Source organism: Phyllostomus discolor, chromosome 7 (genome assembly GCF_004126475.2).
Source record: "Phyllostomus discolor isolate MPI-MPIP mPhyDis1 chromosome 7, mPhyDis1.pri.v3, whole genome shotgun sequence".
Taxonomy (NCBI): Eukaryota; Metazoa; Chordata; class Mammalia; order Chiroptera; family Phyllostomidae; genus Phyllostomus; species Phyllostomus discolor.
Window position 1 is genome coordinate 137,560,980 of NC_040909.2, and position 14,537 is coordinate 137,575,516.

Genomic DNA, 14,537 nt, shown 5'->3' on the forward strand with positions numbered 1-14,537 from the left:
TGCGGAGCAGTGGGGTTCTGCCGGGACCAGGACCCCTGACTCTGCCCGGCGCAGGGAGGAGAGGGTGCTGTGCAATGAAAGGGAGAAAATGAGTGGGGGTGCCGGGCCCTTCCGGGGCACCTCGTTTCTGCTGTTATCTCGGGCTCATCACCAGTCATTACACTCTGAGCTCCACGTGTGTTCCCACACCGTGTATGTAACACACATGTAATATGTGCACATGCACACATACATGCGTGCACACTTTACCCATGCACGATGCACGTCTATACACCACAGTCTATGCACACGCAGCACGCACACAGGCACACTTGTGTCTAACTTGCAAAGCCCCCCCTCTGGGTGGAAGGTGTCAATCATCCCCCACTTGACAGAGGAGGAAACCGAGGCTCAGGATGGTGCACGACTCGCTCAAGATCAGAGAGGCTGGTGTGACTGAGGGGTGCGGTGTGTGGGGGACACCCTGTTGCCCATGGTGCCCACCATGGGCTGGGCAATGGTGCCCCATCTGTGAGCCTTTGGCCTTGGGGTTCACAGAGCTGACCCTGATGTCCTCCCTGAGCTTGGTGCTGGAGCAGGCGGGGTACAGTCTGAAGTCCTAGACCTCCCCCAGGCACTGGAGCCTGACCCTCAGCCCCCAGCAGGGCACTAGGAGGCAGTGTCCATGGGGGTAGGTGGGCAGAGGAAGACCCTGGGGTCCTAGGACTCCTCTGTGAGTGGGTCCCAAGGCCCCCAGTGCAGTCTGGACACCTGGGGTGCACAGGGCCAGCTGCCCTTCCGCCCCTGTGGCGTCTGGACGCAAAGGCCTGTGGGCCCTGGGACACGCTGGGGACGCTGAGGTCTTCCTGGGGCCACAGCTGGGGTCCCAAGGCTGAGTGCAGGGCAGGTGACCGTGCACCTGGCCTGCTCTTCCCGCCAAGTTCATGCCCCACTGCTACCCCCACCAGGGACCCCCTCAGGGGCTCCCACTCTGTCATGAGCTCCCCCGGGTAGGTGTGCCTGGCTTGGGATACCACAGAGGACCCCATATCCTACAAGGCCCCCTCTCTGCCCAGGGCACCCCCCATCCCTAAGCCGGTGCCCTGGAAGCTGGGGGGCCCCAGGGGCAGGGGGGGCAGAGCCTCAGGCTGGTTTCGAGCATGCAGAGTGGCCCCTGCTCATGTCCTCGCTGGGCCCCATGGGAGGCGGACGTGCGGTCCTGCCGGGTGGGCAGAGGGAGCAGGCGGCCTCCCCCGCCCCTCCCCGCCGCCAGGCCGGGGCGCCGTGTGCTCTCAGCTCTGATTACGGATGAGGAGTGAGGCCGAGAGAGGGGCAGGACGAAGGCCAAGGTCTCAAGGGCTCCGCCCCCAGCCAGCGCACCCCCCCCCCCCCCCCCCCCTGGGAGCCACAGAGCAGGGCTCCTGCCATCTGGGCAGAGGCGCCCACTCACAGGCGGTGGAGCTGGGAGCGTGCTGTGGTCAGACCAAGACACAGAGTAGAATGGACCCCCGCCTTCGCCCAGGGTGGGAGGAGCCCTGACAGCAAGATGGGGAGGGGCGGCCAGCAGAGGGCCCGGAGCTGACTGCAAGTCTGGGGAGGCTCTCAGGGACGGGCAGTCGTGCAGGACTTGGGGTTCACCCAGGGAAAGAGCAGGGGCGCAGGCCTGGCTGCATGGCGGGCGGGCGGAGGGCGGGGAATTTCCCCAGCCCTGTCCTGTCCCGTCCCCTCCCCCTCCGGCCGGTGCGGGGGAGCCTCCCCTCCGGCTGACGCTGAGCCTTCCTGGCTCTGTTCCAGTGCCCAGGGGAGGGGGGGGGCCTTGGCCTGGCTCAGTCGGTCTGGGGTGCACTTCTAGCTCCTTTCTCAGGTGGCCTTCCAGAGCCTCGGGCCAGCAGTCCCCACACCACTCTGGGCCTCCCTCCCCTTCTCCGTGAACTGGGAACACAGGTGCCTCAGGGGTGGGGACCCGCCCCCCCCCCCCCCCCCCCTCGGCCCAGGGTGTGAGGATGAGGCGGTGACTGGCCCGGGGGTCTCCGCACACCCGGAGGTGTCGCAAGTGTGAAGTCTGAACCAGGACGTCGGGGGGGACATCCGTCTTCACCAGGCGCCCCACTCCCGCCTCGGGCGACAGAGGCCCGCAGGAAGCCCGGCAGGCGCCGCGGCGACACTTCCCGCTATTAATGGAGCGCAGTGTAAACAGGCCCTAATATTTACGTCCAGACGCCTCCGGCCTCGGAGGGTGCCAGACAGCGAGAGTGATGAGCCCGTCCCGCCAACGCCCTTCCCACCCCGTGCCTCCCGGGCCGAGGACGGAGACCCAGTGGCATGTGAGGCAGGAACCGGGAGCCGGGGGCCCAGGGCCTCAGTTTCCCCATCTGTGAAATGGGGCCGACAGCCCCGACCTCCTGGGCTTGCGGGGAGGTTCAGAGAAAGGGCCAACTCGGTGCCATGTGGAAGCCCACAAGTACAGCCACAGCTCCTGCCTCTCCCGCAGGTGACAGCCAGCCGACCCTCCCCTTCCCCCTCTGGGACACGCCGTGGTGACGGAGGACCCTGCAGGTGTCCTGGCCACCCTGCCCACGTCCACCTCTCCTCCCTGGGCAGTGGAGTTGGGGCCAGGATGGGGCGAGGGCCCATTGCCCAGCTGGTCGGCTCCTTCTCCCCCGTGACCGTGCCCTCACCCTGCCCATAAGTCTGCCACCTGGATCCCCCACCCCTGCCCTCCAGAGCAGCCAGCCCGAGGCCCCCCAGTCTGCTGCAGTCAGTGACGGCAACACCTCGACCCCCCCTTAGGAGTCCCCAATTGTCCCCAAGACTGTGAGTGCGGGGGTCACGCACAAGCCAGCACCCGGCTGGGTGCCCCGAGGGACCCCTGCCCACCAGCTGAGCGAGAGGCTCACAGGGGACACGCAGGGTTGATTCAGGAGGAAAGCTTCTTGTCGTCGAGGAGACGTTTATGTCGGATATGAGTACACGTGCCACCGTACGCTGCGCGGGCCTTTGGAAAGTCTGGAAGGGAGGCCACGAGGAGGGGGAGGCAGGCAGAGGCCTCGCACCCTGGCCCTTGAGGCTCAGGGGGAGGGAGCCAACATCTGTGGCGGTGTGGGGGCGCAGCCCCCAGCCCCTCCAGGTGCAAGGCCAAGGGAGGCGGGGGAAATAGAGGTCCAACTTGCAAGGGTTCTGCGCAGGGGCCTTCAGTCCGAGCTCTCAGAGGTACGAGGTCGGCCCCCCACTTCTGCCCCAGCCCTGGGAGACTGGCAGCCCCCCTCTGAAGCTCAAATGGCAGAAGGCTTCCTGGGCCCGAGGCCCTTGCAGTCCCGGAGGGGCCCAGGCCGGACGGCGGGACTGCAGACCTGGCGACCAGAAGGCACGTGGAGGCAATCCTGGAGTCCAGAACGGAGGAGGCAGCCAGAAGCCTGAGCCAGGGAAGGCAGAGCAGGAATGAGCTGAGGAGGGCAGCTCCCAGAGCCCCACTGCCCGGGGCAGAGCGAGGGGCTGTCTGTATGTGGGATGGTGGCCGCGTCCCTGGTCCAGGTGTCCTCCTCCCTGGGATGAGGCCGTGAACCCCACCAGCTCCTGGGGCAGCAGGCAGGGTCTCTGGGAGCCTTCCTGGAGTAGGGGGCTTCGGGGAGGTTGGAGCAGCAGCCACAGGACAGGCACTAGGGGGGTGCTGCCTGGGGGTCGCAGGGTGGGGCTGACTGGGACCGGCCAGCGCCTGCTGCGTGCCCTCCCCTGCACAGCGGATGGCGGGGAAGTGGCCTCTCCTCTGTGGGGTGGCTGCAGGGTCAAGGGTCAACCCCGAGATCCAAGTACTGGCTCGCAGCAAGGCACGCCCAGGTGGCCTCTGATCTTACTGTGCAAATCTGGGCCCCCTGGGCGGGGGGCGAGGGGCGGGGGTCCTGCCCAAACACGGACCCCCGAGGTCGCTCACGCGACGCTGTGTCCCTGACGCCTCCTTCCTGCGCCTGCTCTCTCTGAGGGGCGGGATGGAGGAGGGGCCGGGTGGGGGGAGGAGACCTCCGCAGGCTGACTTCTACCCTCTCCCTGGAATCCCCACTCTGTAAAAAAATCTTTGTCCCCGTCTCTGGGGACCCCCTTCTGGGGACAGAATGGCCCAGGCAAGAAGGAGCTCCTGCCTACCCTCTGGGTTTTCCGTGGACTCCAGGGGTGGGGGGTCATCAGCATTCAGAGCGCCACACCCCACGGGGAGCCTGTGGCAGACATTGCTAATCAGCCACAGCACAGCGGCCTTAGAGTCGCTGGGCGTTGCCCTGGGCAGCCATCACCAATTGATCGAGGAGAAATCGATTTGCCATCCAGGCAGAGCTGGGTCCAGACCTGGCGCGCTCAGCCCACCCCTGACCTTCGGCCCCCTTGCGGCTCCTGCCAACTACGCCTCGGACCCATTAGCCAGGGCCGGCGTGAGGGCGCGAGGGCCGGCGCTGAGGGTGAGATGCTGGCCCGAGCCCCTGGAGTTCTTGCGCATGCTGACCGCGTCACCGACAGCGGGCTCGCCCTCCGCTCCACGCCGGCGGAAGAGGCCGCGGACCGTGGCCTGGAAGCCGCTGGTGACGAAGCAGTAGACGATGGGGTCCAGGCAGCTGTTGAGGCTGCTGAGGGTCACGGCCACGTGGTAGACCACGAGGCTGGTGTGGCGCGGCACGTCGGGCCACAGCGCCACGGCCACCTGGCGGGCGTGGAAGGGCGTGAAGCAGACGAGGAAGATGACGAGCACGGTGAGCAGCAGCTGCATGGCCCGCACGCGGCGCCGGCGGCCCTGGCGCAGCAGCCCCGGCCGCGAGAGCGCGCACACGATGCGGCCCGTGAACACGCTGATGACCAGCAGCGGCAGCAGGAACTCCAGCACGGTCAGCGCGAGCACGTGGCAGCAGGGCCCGCCGCCGGCCCTCACGCCCAGCACGGACAGCGTCACGGCGCCGGCCGCCAGCCACACGGAGACGCACACGGCCCGGGCGCAGGCGGGCTGGCGCCAGCGGCGGGAGCCCTCGGGCTGCACGATGGCCAGGTAGCGGTCCACGCAGATGCAGGTGAGGAAGAGGATGGAGCAGTGCATGTTGAGGAAGTAGCCGAAGACGTGCGGGAAGGCGCAGGGCAGGCAGCCCGGCGTGCTGTAGAAGACGGCGAAGCGCGTGGGCAGGGACAGGCCCACCAGCAGGTCGGTCACCACCAGGTTGACGGTGTACGCCACGGACGGCGCGGCGGCCCGCGTGCGGCAGCAGAACACGTAGAGCGCCAGCCCGTTGAGCGCCAGCCCCGCCAGGAAGATGGCCCCGTGCACGGCCATCAGGGCCAGCCACAGGCGTGGGAAGCTGGCGTGCAGCTCCTCGTCCAGCACGGCGAATAGGTGGAACAGCGGCCGCTCGGGCGCGCTGAGGTTGGCCCCCGGCGCTGCTGCCGCCGCCGTGGCGTTGGGGGCCGCCCCGGTCACGGGCCCCGCGGGAGACTCCGAGGGCATGGCGGTGGAGGTGGCCGGCCCGCGCTTGCCCCAGGCCTGGGGAGAGAGAGATGGGGTTACTCAAGTCCTGCCTGGGGGTTGCACCCGGCTGGTCTGTTGGGAACCGCCCTGACTGGTATCAGAAGCTGAAACCCCCGCCTAGGCTAAGGCTAAGGGAACGCCCTTGGAACTGTAAGCCAGCAAGGACCCAAGGGCTTGTCTCCCTGGCAGGAATGCTGCTTCTGCTGCTGAACCCCAAAAAGCTTGATCGGTTAGCCAAAGACGGGTAAGATTCCCCACGGGGGGAACGACCTAAGGCAGGCACGATCACTTTGGGAGGCCCCCCAAAAGAAGGACTTTGGGGGCTGCAGCAAAAGAGGGTGATGGACCCTTGCTCCTCGGCTTTGACAGAGCCTGAGTTCTCATCGTCTGGGAGAAAATCTCCTTATTGCCTTAGTTCCCAACTAAGCCTGAAACAATGACAGGGTGGTGCAGCTCTGTGCTGAAAGGGCAGATTCCCTGGGTGATCAGGCCTAAGAAAAAACATGTAAATTCCTGTGAAACCTGCTTTGTTTAGAATGCTCTCAGTTGAATGAAAGGGGTCCAAGGAGGAAGTTTGTTCCTCAAAGTCTTACAGCTCTTTGACCCCGACTCAATAGACGGGCAGAGTTCCTTGTTTTCTATGGTTCCTTACTTCCCCCTGATGAGTACTGTACTTTACCTGAATTATTATGCAAAATGAGCCCAATAAAAGCAGGTATGGACGGTAAATCAGGGCCCTCCCCACTAGGGGGGGGTGGCCATTCTGTCCCTACTTCCCCACAGGACCTGGTTGCCTCTGTGTATGTTTGTGTTTTTTCTTGCGTGTTTTTCGGCGAGCCATCCGCAGCGTTCCGTGGTCACTGCTGGCCGGGGACCCACATGCAACACTGGTCTGCCTGGTGAACGCCCCAGCATGTCCACCTCCATGCCTCTGCTCGGCCCGGCCCGGCCTGGCGATGCCTGCCCTCTGTGCTCCCCTGGCTCTGGCCGGCCTGGGGCTTTGGCTCCCCCGGCTGTAGGAGGTGCAAACCCCTGAGCTGCAGGCCTGAGGTCCCCAGGACCTGGAAGGCAGAGGTGACAGCTGTGGCACAGCCGAGAGCCAGGGAGCCCCCTCCTCACTCTCTGTGCAACTTGGGCTGAGGGGCCGGGCCGCCCTGGACCCGGGGCCCGGCCTGCACAGACAGCAGCAACACCAGACCCTCAGGACGAATCCCAGAGCCCAGCAGCGCCCAGCGCCCGGTCGGTGCCAGAGAATCTGGCGTTCCGCCCATGGCCTGGCCCTCACTGGCCCACCCTTAAGGCCACCCGACCCTGGCCCCGTCCTCCAGGCCACCCGTCTGTCCTCACCTCCTCCAGCGCTGGCACCGGGTCAACACGTGGGATGAGGGACCTCTCGAGGAGCCTTCCCCGGGAGCAGGGAGGGGGCCGAGAACCAGCTCCTGGGTGGCCCTGCTCCCCTCCAGCCCAGAGGGGCCCGCTCCCTACTGGCGTGGGCGCCCCACAGTGCAGCGTGGCTCCCCGAGGCCGGAGCTGGAGCTGGGTCCCAGGGCTGTGGGGCCCAAGTGGATGTGAGTCAAACAAACTTCTGTGCCTGGGGGCCCGGGTGAGCCGGCGGGGTGGGTGGGGGGCTGGGCTGGGGCTGCCCACTCTGTTTATGCTCCTGCTGAGCTGTTGAACTCGCAGAGATTTATCCTTTTATTTATAAAGGAAGAGTTAACGGCCCCCAGCCCCACCCTGCTCGCTGGTCCTCCAAATAAGGACATTTCTGGCTTTTTCAGGGAGAAAGGCGAGGGCTTTGGGGAGAAGCAGGGAGGGGGGCGGCACGTGCACATCCGGGGTCTCAGTGCGTCCACCGGCCCTGCCGGGGCAGGGCGGACCCTCCTCTCTCCGAGTGGCCACAGGAAGTGGACAGGCCGGACGCTGCCCACTTCTCCAGCCACAGGCTCTCTCTGGCAGCATCCACCCTGTGGAGTGGGAGACTCTGGGTCCTGCTGGCTGGGGCGGGCGTGGGCCCAGCAGAGGGGCCCTCGATAGCTGAGGCTCAGGCCCCAAGGTGGGCTGGAGGGACCCTGGGCAGAACAGGTGGCTGCCTCCGCCCTTGGGTTCAGAGAGGTCAGCACCTGCCCGAGGTCACCAAGCTGAGTCTCTGCCTCTGCAGGCCGAGGCTGCCGGGAGGGGCCGAGTACTGCCCGGGCCTGTGCGTGGCCCCCCTGGCCGGCCCCGGGACCCTCAGGCCCAGGCCTTGGCTCACATTCCCCCAGGTGGGCTGCCTTGTGCTCAGGACCCCCGCCCTTAACAGGGTCAGTGGACGCAGCTCAGGGAGACAGGAGTGTGAGGGGTGCCGGGGGCGGGGGGGGAGCCCTCCCATGGGCGTGGGGGTGGGGGGCCTCCTCCTCTGGCCTGAAGGGTGGGGAAAGAGGGCTGCCGGGAAGGGCAGGGGCGCCCCCCAACGAGCCCCCCTCGGCTGTGAGAAAACCGTGCCCTGCAAACCGAGGGGGCCAGGGCCTGGCGCGGGGGGCCGGTGGCCAGGGTTTCGGGACTCCCACGTGCTTCTCAGTTTCCCACGAGTCTGTGCAAGGCGCCGCCGCTGTCACAAGCAGAGACAAACAGTAAACAGCACAGACGGGCTCTCTGTGGACGTTCCCGGAAGCTCCCAGGGCCAGCGGCTCGCTGGCGGGCCCGGCCTCTGGGCAGGGCTGCGGGCGGGGTGTGCACAGGGCGCCCCGGGGGCTCCGGGGGCTCCGGGGGCCACTCGGGTGAGGAGAGGAGCCGGCCCAGCACGTGCTGGTTCTCGGCTTTGAGTCTGAACCCTGATCCCAGCAAAGCCGACCCCGATCCCGGCCACCTACTGACCCTGCCCCCGCCACACACCGGGTCACAATCCCAGGTACATGGCGAGGCTGCTCTGGCATCTGTCATGCTGGGCCCGACCCCGGTCACAGGCTGAACTCTGACCCCGGTCACAGGCTGGGTTAGGGTTATCCCCGACCCTGGTCACAGGCTGGGCTCTGACCCCAGTCACAGACTGGGCCCTGACCTCTGACCTTCCACACCCACCGCCTCTTTCCCTGTTCCCTCTGCTGAGTCTGGCTCTCACTGTCCCTGTCCCCTTGCCCCCCACCACCCACAGACCGGCTCTTCCACCTCACGGTGACCTGCACCGATTTCATTATTCGGTGGCTCCTCTCCCTGGGGGGCTGACTCACGACCCGTCCGTTTTGCAGGGCGCGAGCTCTGACAGTGAGACCGCAGGCCCTGCGCTCGGTGCACCCACGGAGCACCGCCTTCCGGGCAGGTGGCCCACGGATGTCCGTGCCGACCCGCCCGCTGGCCGTGCCCTCTCGGGCCAGGGCAGGGGCCCGGCTGGGAGTGTCTGTGCGGGGACACCGCCCACCCTGCATGGCCCCAGGAAGGTGATGTCTTCTCTGGGCCTCGGTTTCCCCGCTGGTCGCCACTGCCTCAGCCCCGACTCCACAATGCCCGTGGGATGGCCCCCCTCCGCCCCCATGCCTCCGAGTCGTCAAGCCTGTGCCCTTCTGGGGGCCCTGACCCCTGAGCTGGGGCCCTGGCCCTCTTCCACCTTCTTAGCACACCCAGGCCCCCGTGGCAAGGCCCGGGGACACCGCAGCAGGCGACGGCCAGGCGCTGGGCATTGTGGGAGGGTTGGAACAGCAGTGCTGCCCTGCAGGGGGCGGCCTTGGGCTCCCTCTGAGCCTCAGTCTCCCTGCCCGCAAAGCCACAGAGCGGCAGCTCCTCCTTCCCACCGTTCCCCAGGGGGGGCATGCAGCCGTGGCTGGGGTGCGAGACTGTAACTCCTCCCCATCTGGCCCAGGCCTTCTCCATCAGGACTCGAACCCGGATCTGCCAGGGGCGTCCCATAGCCAGGCCCTGGACCCTGAGAGGGCAGGGGGGCACCCAGGAAGCAGGCCCCTCTGCTGGCAGCGACGGAGCACCCATTCCCCACATGCCCCTCCTGCCTGGCCTCTAAACATAGCCCGGAAGGGGAATGGAAGTGTGTTCCTCTGTGCCGACAGCCCGGCCCAGGTGCCCATGGGTGCAGTCGGGGTTCCACCTCCGAGCCTGTGGGAGGCTCAGACCAGGGAACCTTCCCAAGGAGGAAGAACAAGCATCTTTTCCCAAGTCGCTTGACCCCGTCCCCTTCTGGGACTCCCTGTCTGCCCCGCCCGACGGCCACACCGACTAACGGGGGGCTGTGTGCCCCACTGCCTGCACTCACAGCCCGCTGCTGGGTCCCTGCTGGGTGCCCAGCCACACACGACCGAGATCTCCCAGGGGAGCTGGGGCCATGCGGACCTCCTGTCCTGGGCAGGCAGGGCGTGTCCCGGCCTGTCCGTGGCTCCTTTCAACCCCCCGGCCCGTCCCTGTGTGCTCTCTGCGGATGTCCAGCTGCTGGGCAGAGGGGGCCACAGAGGGGGGCCACAGAGGGGCCCACAGGGGAGCCTGGGCTCAGCCGTGGGGTGCCAGGGGGCTGCCTGGGAGTCTGCCGCCACCTCCAGGGCGGGCGGGGACGGGCAGGTGGGGAGCCTCGGCCCAGCTCTTCCCTGAGGGGGGTGCTTCGAGCCCCTGCTGCGGGCCGGCGCTGGGCTGGACCCTGTGCACCCACACGCAGTCCCGGGTTTGGCAGATGAGGGAGCAGAGGCCCAGAGAGGTGAGTGGCGTGCCCTAGGACACACAGCACGAACGTGTTAGAGCTGGGAATCAAACCAGGTCCTCCTGCTCCCGGGCCCATGCAGGGGCGGGACCGGCCCGGGCCGGGGCGTGGGGGGGGACCCTCTCTGGAGCCTGGGGTTTGTGCACCAGGAGGTTCTCCGGCACGCAGCACCCATGCGTGCCCAGGCCCCCGGCAAGATGACTTTCCGAGGCCCGAGTAGCCGCTATTCGGGGAACCGCAGTCTGTTTATTTTTCTGATTATTCTTGGGTTCGTGGCATCCGCTTTAGAATATCGCCTGCTGGTTTTGGCTGCTCCGAGCCTCTGCCAGCTCCCCAGCCTGAGGCCCCCAAGGGGGGCAGGCTGGCTCCGGGTCACCTGGCAGACCCTGGGGAGTGTCAGGAAGAATCTAGGTCCCTTCCCGGCTAGGGCTGCCTCCCCCCAGCGCCAGGAGAGGGCCGCTTGTGGGCACAGGCGGAGCGCTGCTGAGGGCACCTGGGCCTCACCACACCTGACCGCCGCCCGCGCCAGCCCCTGAAGAAATGTGAGTTTCTCAGGGAGCAGCCCTGGCCTCACTGCCCACGGGGTCCTGTGGGCGTTTGGACAGCTCTCGCCGCTGCCGCTGCCGCCCTGCTGCAACACCTCACCTCCCACCACGAACCCTCCTCGGGGCAGCGGGACGGGGGGCCAGGCTGCACCTACCCGGCCCCAGCCTCGTCCGCCTCCACGCAGACCCTCAGCCTGGGGTGCTCAGCCGTACACACTCCGTTCCCTCGGCCTGGCGTGCCGTCCGTGCGCGCATCACCTTGCGCCCTCCCTCCGTCACCACCCCCAGCTGTCCTCCTGAGCCCCTCGGACCTCCTGGTGCCCCGGACCCCCATCCCCTATGGCCCCATGATTCAGGTATTGTCTCCAAGACAGCCCCTTGCAGGGTGTCACCGACCCCTCCCCAGACGCACCCAGTGGGGACCGCCAGCCCCACTTTGCTGTGAGGCGTGCCTGAGTCACCCAGAGGGGCCGGGGGAGTGGGGTTTGACCCCTGCCCTGTGGTTCCTCCCACCTGCACCATGCCCCGGAAGTCCACTCGCCCGGGGGGCAGGGAAGGGGACAGTGGAGGCCTCAGGGCAGCAGCTGGACCAGGCTACACAGCCAGGGAGCCTCTGCAGGGCAGGTGGCCCTGGGTGGCCTTCTGGCTGGGAGTGACTTCGTGTTGGGAGAAGGACATGGCTAGTGGGCAGTTCGGTGGCCGGCCCGAGGGCCGTGAGGGACGCTGCCCCTCCACCCTGCCTGTCCCTTCCGTTCCCACTCTGCCTGAGGCTTCACAGCTGCTCCCTGTCTGCCCGCCCGCCGCCACCCTGGCCCCCGGCCAGTTCCCAACCCGGCCGCCCGCCCCCTCGGGACCCTGCTCCTTCTCACAGGGCAGTCACCACCGAGGGAGCCGGGCCGGGGCAGAGCCAGCCCCGAGGTCCACGCTGCGGGTGGGCGGTGGGCCTGGGCCTTCGTTTCCCTACCCCGGACAGGTTGGGGAAGGGCGAGGCTGGAGCAAACAGCCTGAGCTGCAGGCTGGCTCTCCACAGGGGGTGTGCCCTGCTCGGAGCCTGTCCCCACAAACCCCTCAATCCCAGCCTTGCCCCAGCCTGGGGGACGGCGGTGGCCAAGGTCCCAGAGCTCATCCGGTGCCTCTGGGGTCCCTTACCCGGGGCCTTGACAGGTGGGCGAGCAAGGTCCGTGCCTGGCTCCCAGCAGACGAGTGTGTTGAGTGAATGAATGAGTGAGTGAGTGAGTGAGACAGACCCATGGAAGCGCTCTGGGGGCTCGGCAGCACAGGGGGCTCTGGGGCCGGAGAGACGACCCCCGAGCCCCTGGGCGCTCCCCCGCCCTGCTCTGCGCCCAGCTCAGCCCCTCTAGCCACCTTCCCCCGGGGGCTCAGTTTTCCCATCTCTACAATGGTCTGCAGGGTGCGACCTCAACACGCCTCCCGGCCCGGCGGAGGAAGACGCCAGCACCGGCCAGCTCCGGAGGCTGGGACGGCCCTCGGGGACTCACCTCACCTTCGCCCACCCGGTGGCTGGAGGCAGAGCCGGCGCTCCCTGCGCCTCCCTGGCAGCTGTGTGGCCACTCCGGCAGGGCAGGCCGGCGGACGCGCCTTCCTGGGGCCTGACGTCAGGCCGGCGCCCGCCCGGGTCTCCTTTTGGGCAAAGGCAGCAGAGGTGGGGGCGGGGTGGGGGGCGGGGCGGGGGCGGGGCGGCTCCCTTTCTCCCCTCCCCCCTCCACCGGCCCCTGGAGGAGCTCCTTTCAGGGCCTTGGGGGGAGGAGCTTAGGGGCTGCAGAGTCCACGGCCCTGCCTGGCCGAGGAGGAAACTGAGGCACTGAGGTGTGGGGCCAGCAGGGAGGGGTGGCGGCTCCAGCCCTGGCTCTCTGTCCCCCGGTGTCCTGTCTGCCGATGCCGCAGGGCCCAGGACAGTGCGGCCGGCCTCCGAGTGCCAGGGAGGTGGGAGCGCATGTGGACCAGTGTCCTGCCTGGGAGGGGGCCCCCGAGGCCCCCGGGCCCTGAGGTCCGCGAGTTCCGGGCCGGGGTGTGCCCTGGGAGCCCGAGGGCCTGCCTGAGTGCCTGAGCAGGATCTGGGCCCCTGAGCCCACTGGTGCCTGCCCGTCAGGGGGGGGCCTGAGTGTGGGGGGGGGGCTGGCACCGGCCCGAGACCACGCACGGCCCGGTGTCACCCCTGCGAGGGCTGGCCGCTCTGTGGGGACCCGTGGGCCGGCTGCGTGGGAAAGATTTGGGCCTGACCAGGGCCAGTGGGCAGTAAATCTCAGCAGCTGGGGCCCGGTCCAGGGTGGCCCTGGGAGGAACAGCCTGCCCCGGGCAGGAGTGCTGAGCGGAGTGGAGGCTGGCGGCCAGCCCAGGGGACCGGGGTTTCAGGGCCGAGGGAGGGTGGCTGGGGTGAGAGGTCTGGGTGCCCTCCCTAGTCACCCGTCCCTGTGCCCCTGCTCACTCACGCACGTAAATCCTCCAGCACCTTGCCTCTCGAGCACTGCTCAGCTGGCCTGTGCCAGGCACTGGGGACACAGGGACAGCCACCCCCGAGGCCCTGGCCTGGGAGACCTCAGTCTGGTGCCACCCGCAGGAGGAGGCGGAGGTGCCCAGGCCCCAGCCCAGCCTGCTGGGGTGGGGTGCTGGGGGGAGGCTCCTGGAGGGGGAAGCACAGCTCCAGGCAGGGGCAAGCGGGCAGCCTGGGTTGGGCGGAGGGCGGGGAGGGGGGGGGCGGGGGGTGCCATCTGGGCAGCAGGAGCTGCACCCCGGGGCCCCCGGGTGTGGAGGGCAGGGCTGAGCACTGACGCTGGGACTGATCGGGAGGTGGCACGTCGGGTCTCAGCTGCCCCTGTGGGTGCTGGAACGTTGTTCTCGGCCCTGAGGACGGCGGGGAGCCACCCAGGATTCTGGGGGAGCAGCTTCCCCACCCCGCCCCCGGGCTCCCCACCACGCAGGGCTGAGGCCACCTGCTCTCGGTATCTCCTTGGAGCACCGTGTCCATCCCAGAGGGGAAGCCGAGGCCCCGAGGGGCAGGAGCCTCTGGCCTACGGGGGCCCCTGCCCCAGGCTGGCACTGGCTCCTGGCCGGCCAGGCGGGGGCGTCGGGGTCTCGCTGAGGGGTGTGGACTCGTGTTGGAGAACGTGGGTGGGGGCGGGGGTGGAGCCAGGGGAGGCTCGGGTTGTACGAGCTGAGTCCATAGGCAGGGCCCGCTGGGCCTCGTGCCCACCCTGGGGGCCTCTGAGGGGGCTCTTCACTGTAGGACCCAAGGGTAGGGATGCCCAAGGGTGGGGGTGGGGAGGTGCTGAGCCCAGGAGGCTCGAGTGACCCTCCAGGGGCCCTCAGGGGAGACAAGCGCACAGGGACAATTTCGCCCGGGTCACCTCCACAGCCAGGCCGGGCCAGGTGGTCTGTGGCTCGGTCAGGGGTCAGCCCCCTTCCTAGTGGGGGGGCCCTGATTGGAGCGGGTTAGGGCAGGGGCCGCCCAGCCTGGCGAGGACCCCCGGGAGTCCGCAGGAGCCCCTCCCCCCAGGGCTGGAGCCGTGGCTCTGTCCCAGGGTCCAGGGAAGACAGGAGTCTGCCGTCCTGAGGGCTGAGCCACAGACAGCAGCCTCACAGCCAAGGGGGGCTGGGGGGGAGCAGGGGACACTCCGTGGCAGCCAGGCAGGACCTGTCACCCTGCAGGTGACTGCAGCTCCAGACCCCATCCATCCCCAGAGCGGCCTTCCCCTCGGTGCCGCTGGGGGTGAGAACAGCATTGGCCCACCCCCCCAACCCCCACCGGCTGCGTCTCCTGCTGTCTGCTGCGGGGCGGGGGGAGAGGGGAAGCCGGCCAGGGGCTCAGGGTGGGGAAGCACAGGCCTGC

At 68.2% G+C, this 14,537-nt stretch overlaps 1 protein-coding gene across 1 annotated transcript; it reads right to left on the minus strand.

Annotated features, from left to right (window-relative positions):
- Window positions 1–3,990: 3,990 nt before the first annotated feature.
- Window positions 3,991–5,452, minus strand: GPR20 (G protein-coupled receptor 20). The gene has a single exon (XM_028534095.2). It carries the CDS (start codon window positions 5,450–5,452, stop codon window positions 4,367–4,369), a length of 1,086 nt encoding a protein of 361 aa, XP_028389896.1. The 3' UTR covers window positions 3,991–4,366.
- Window positions 5,453–14,537: the final 9,085 nt, after the last annotated feature.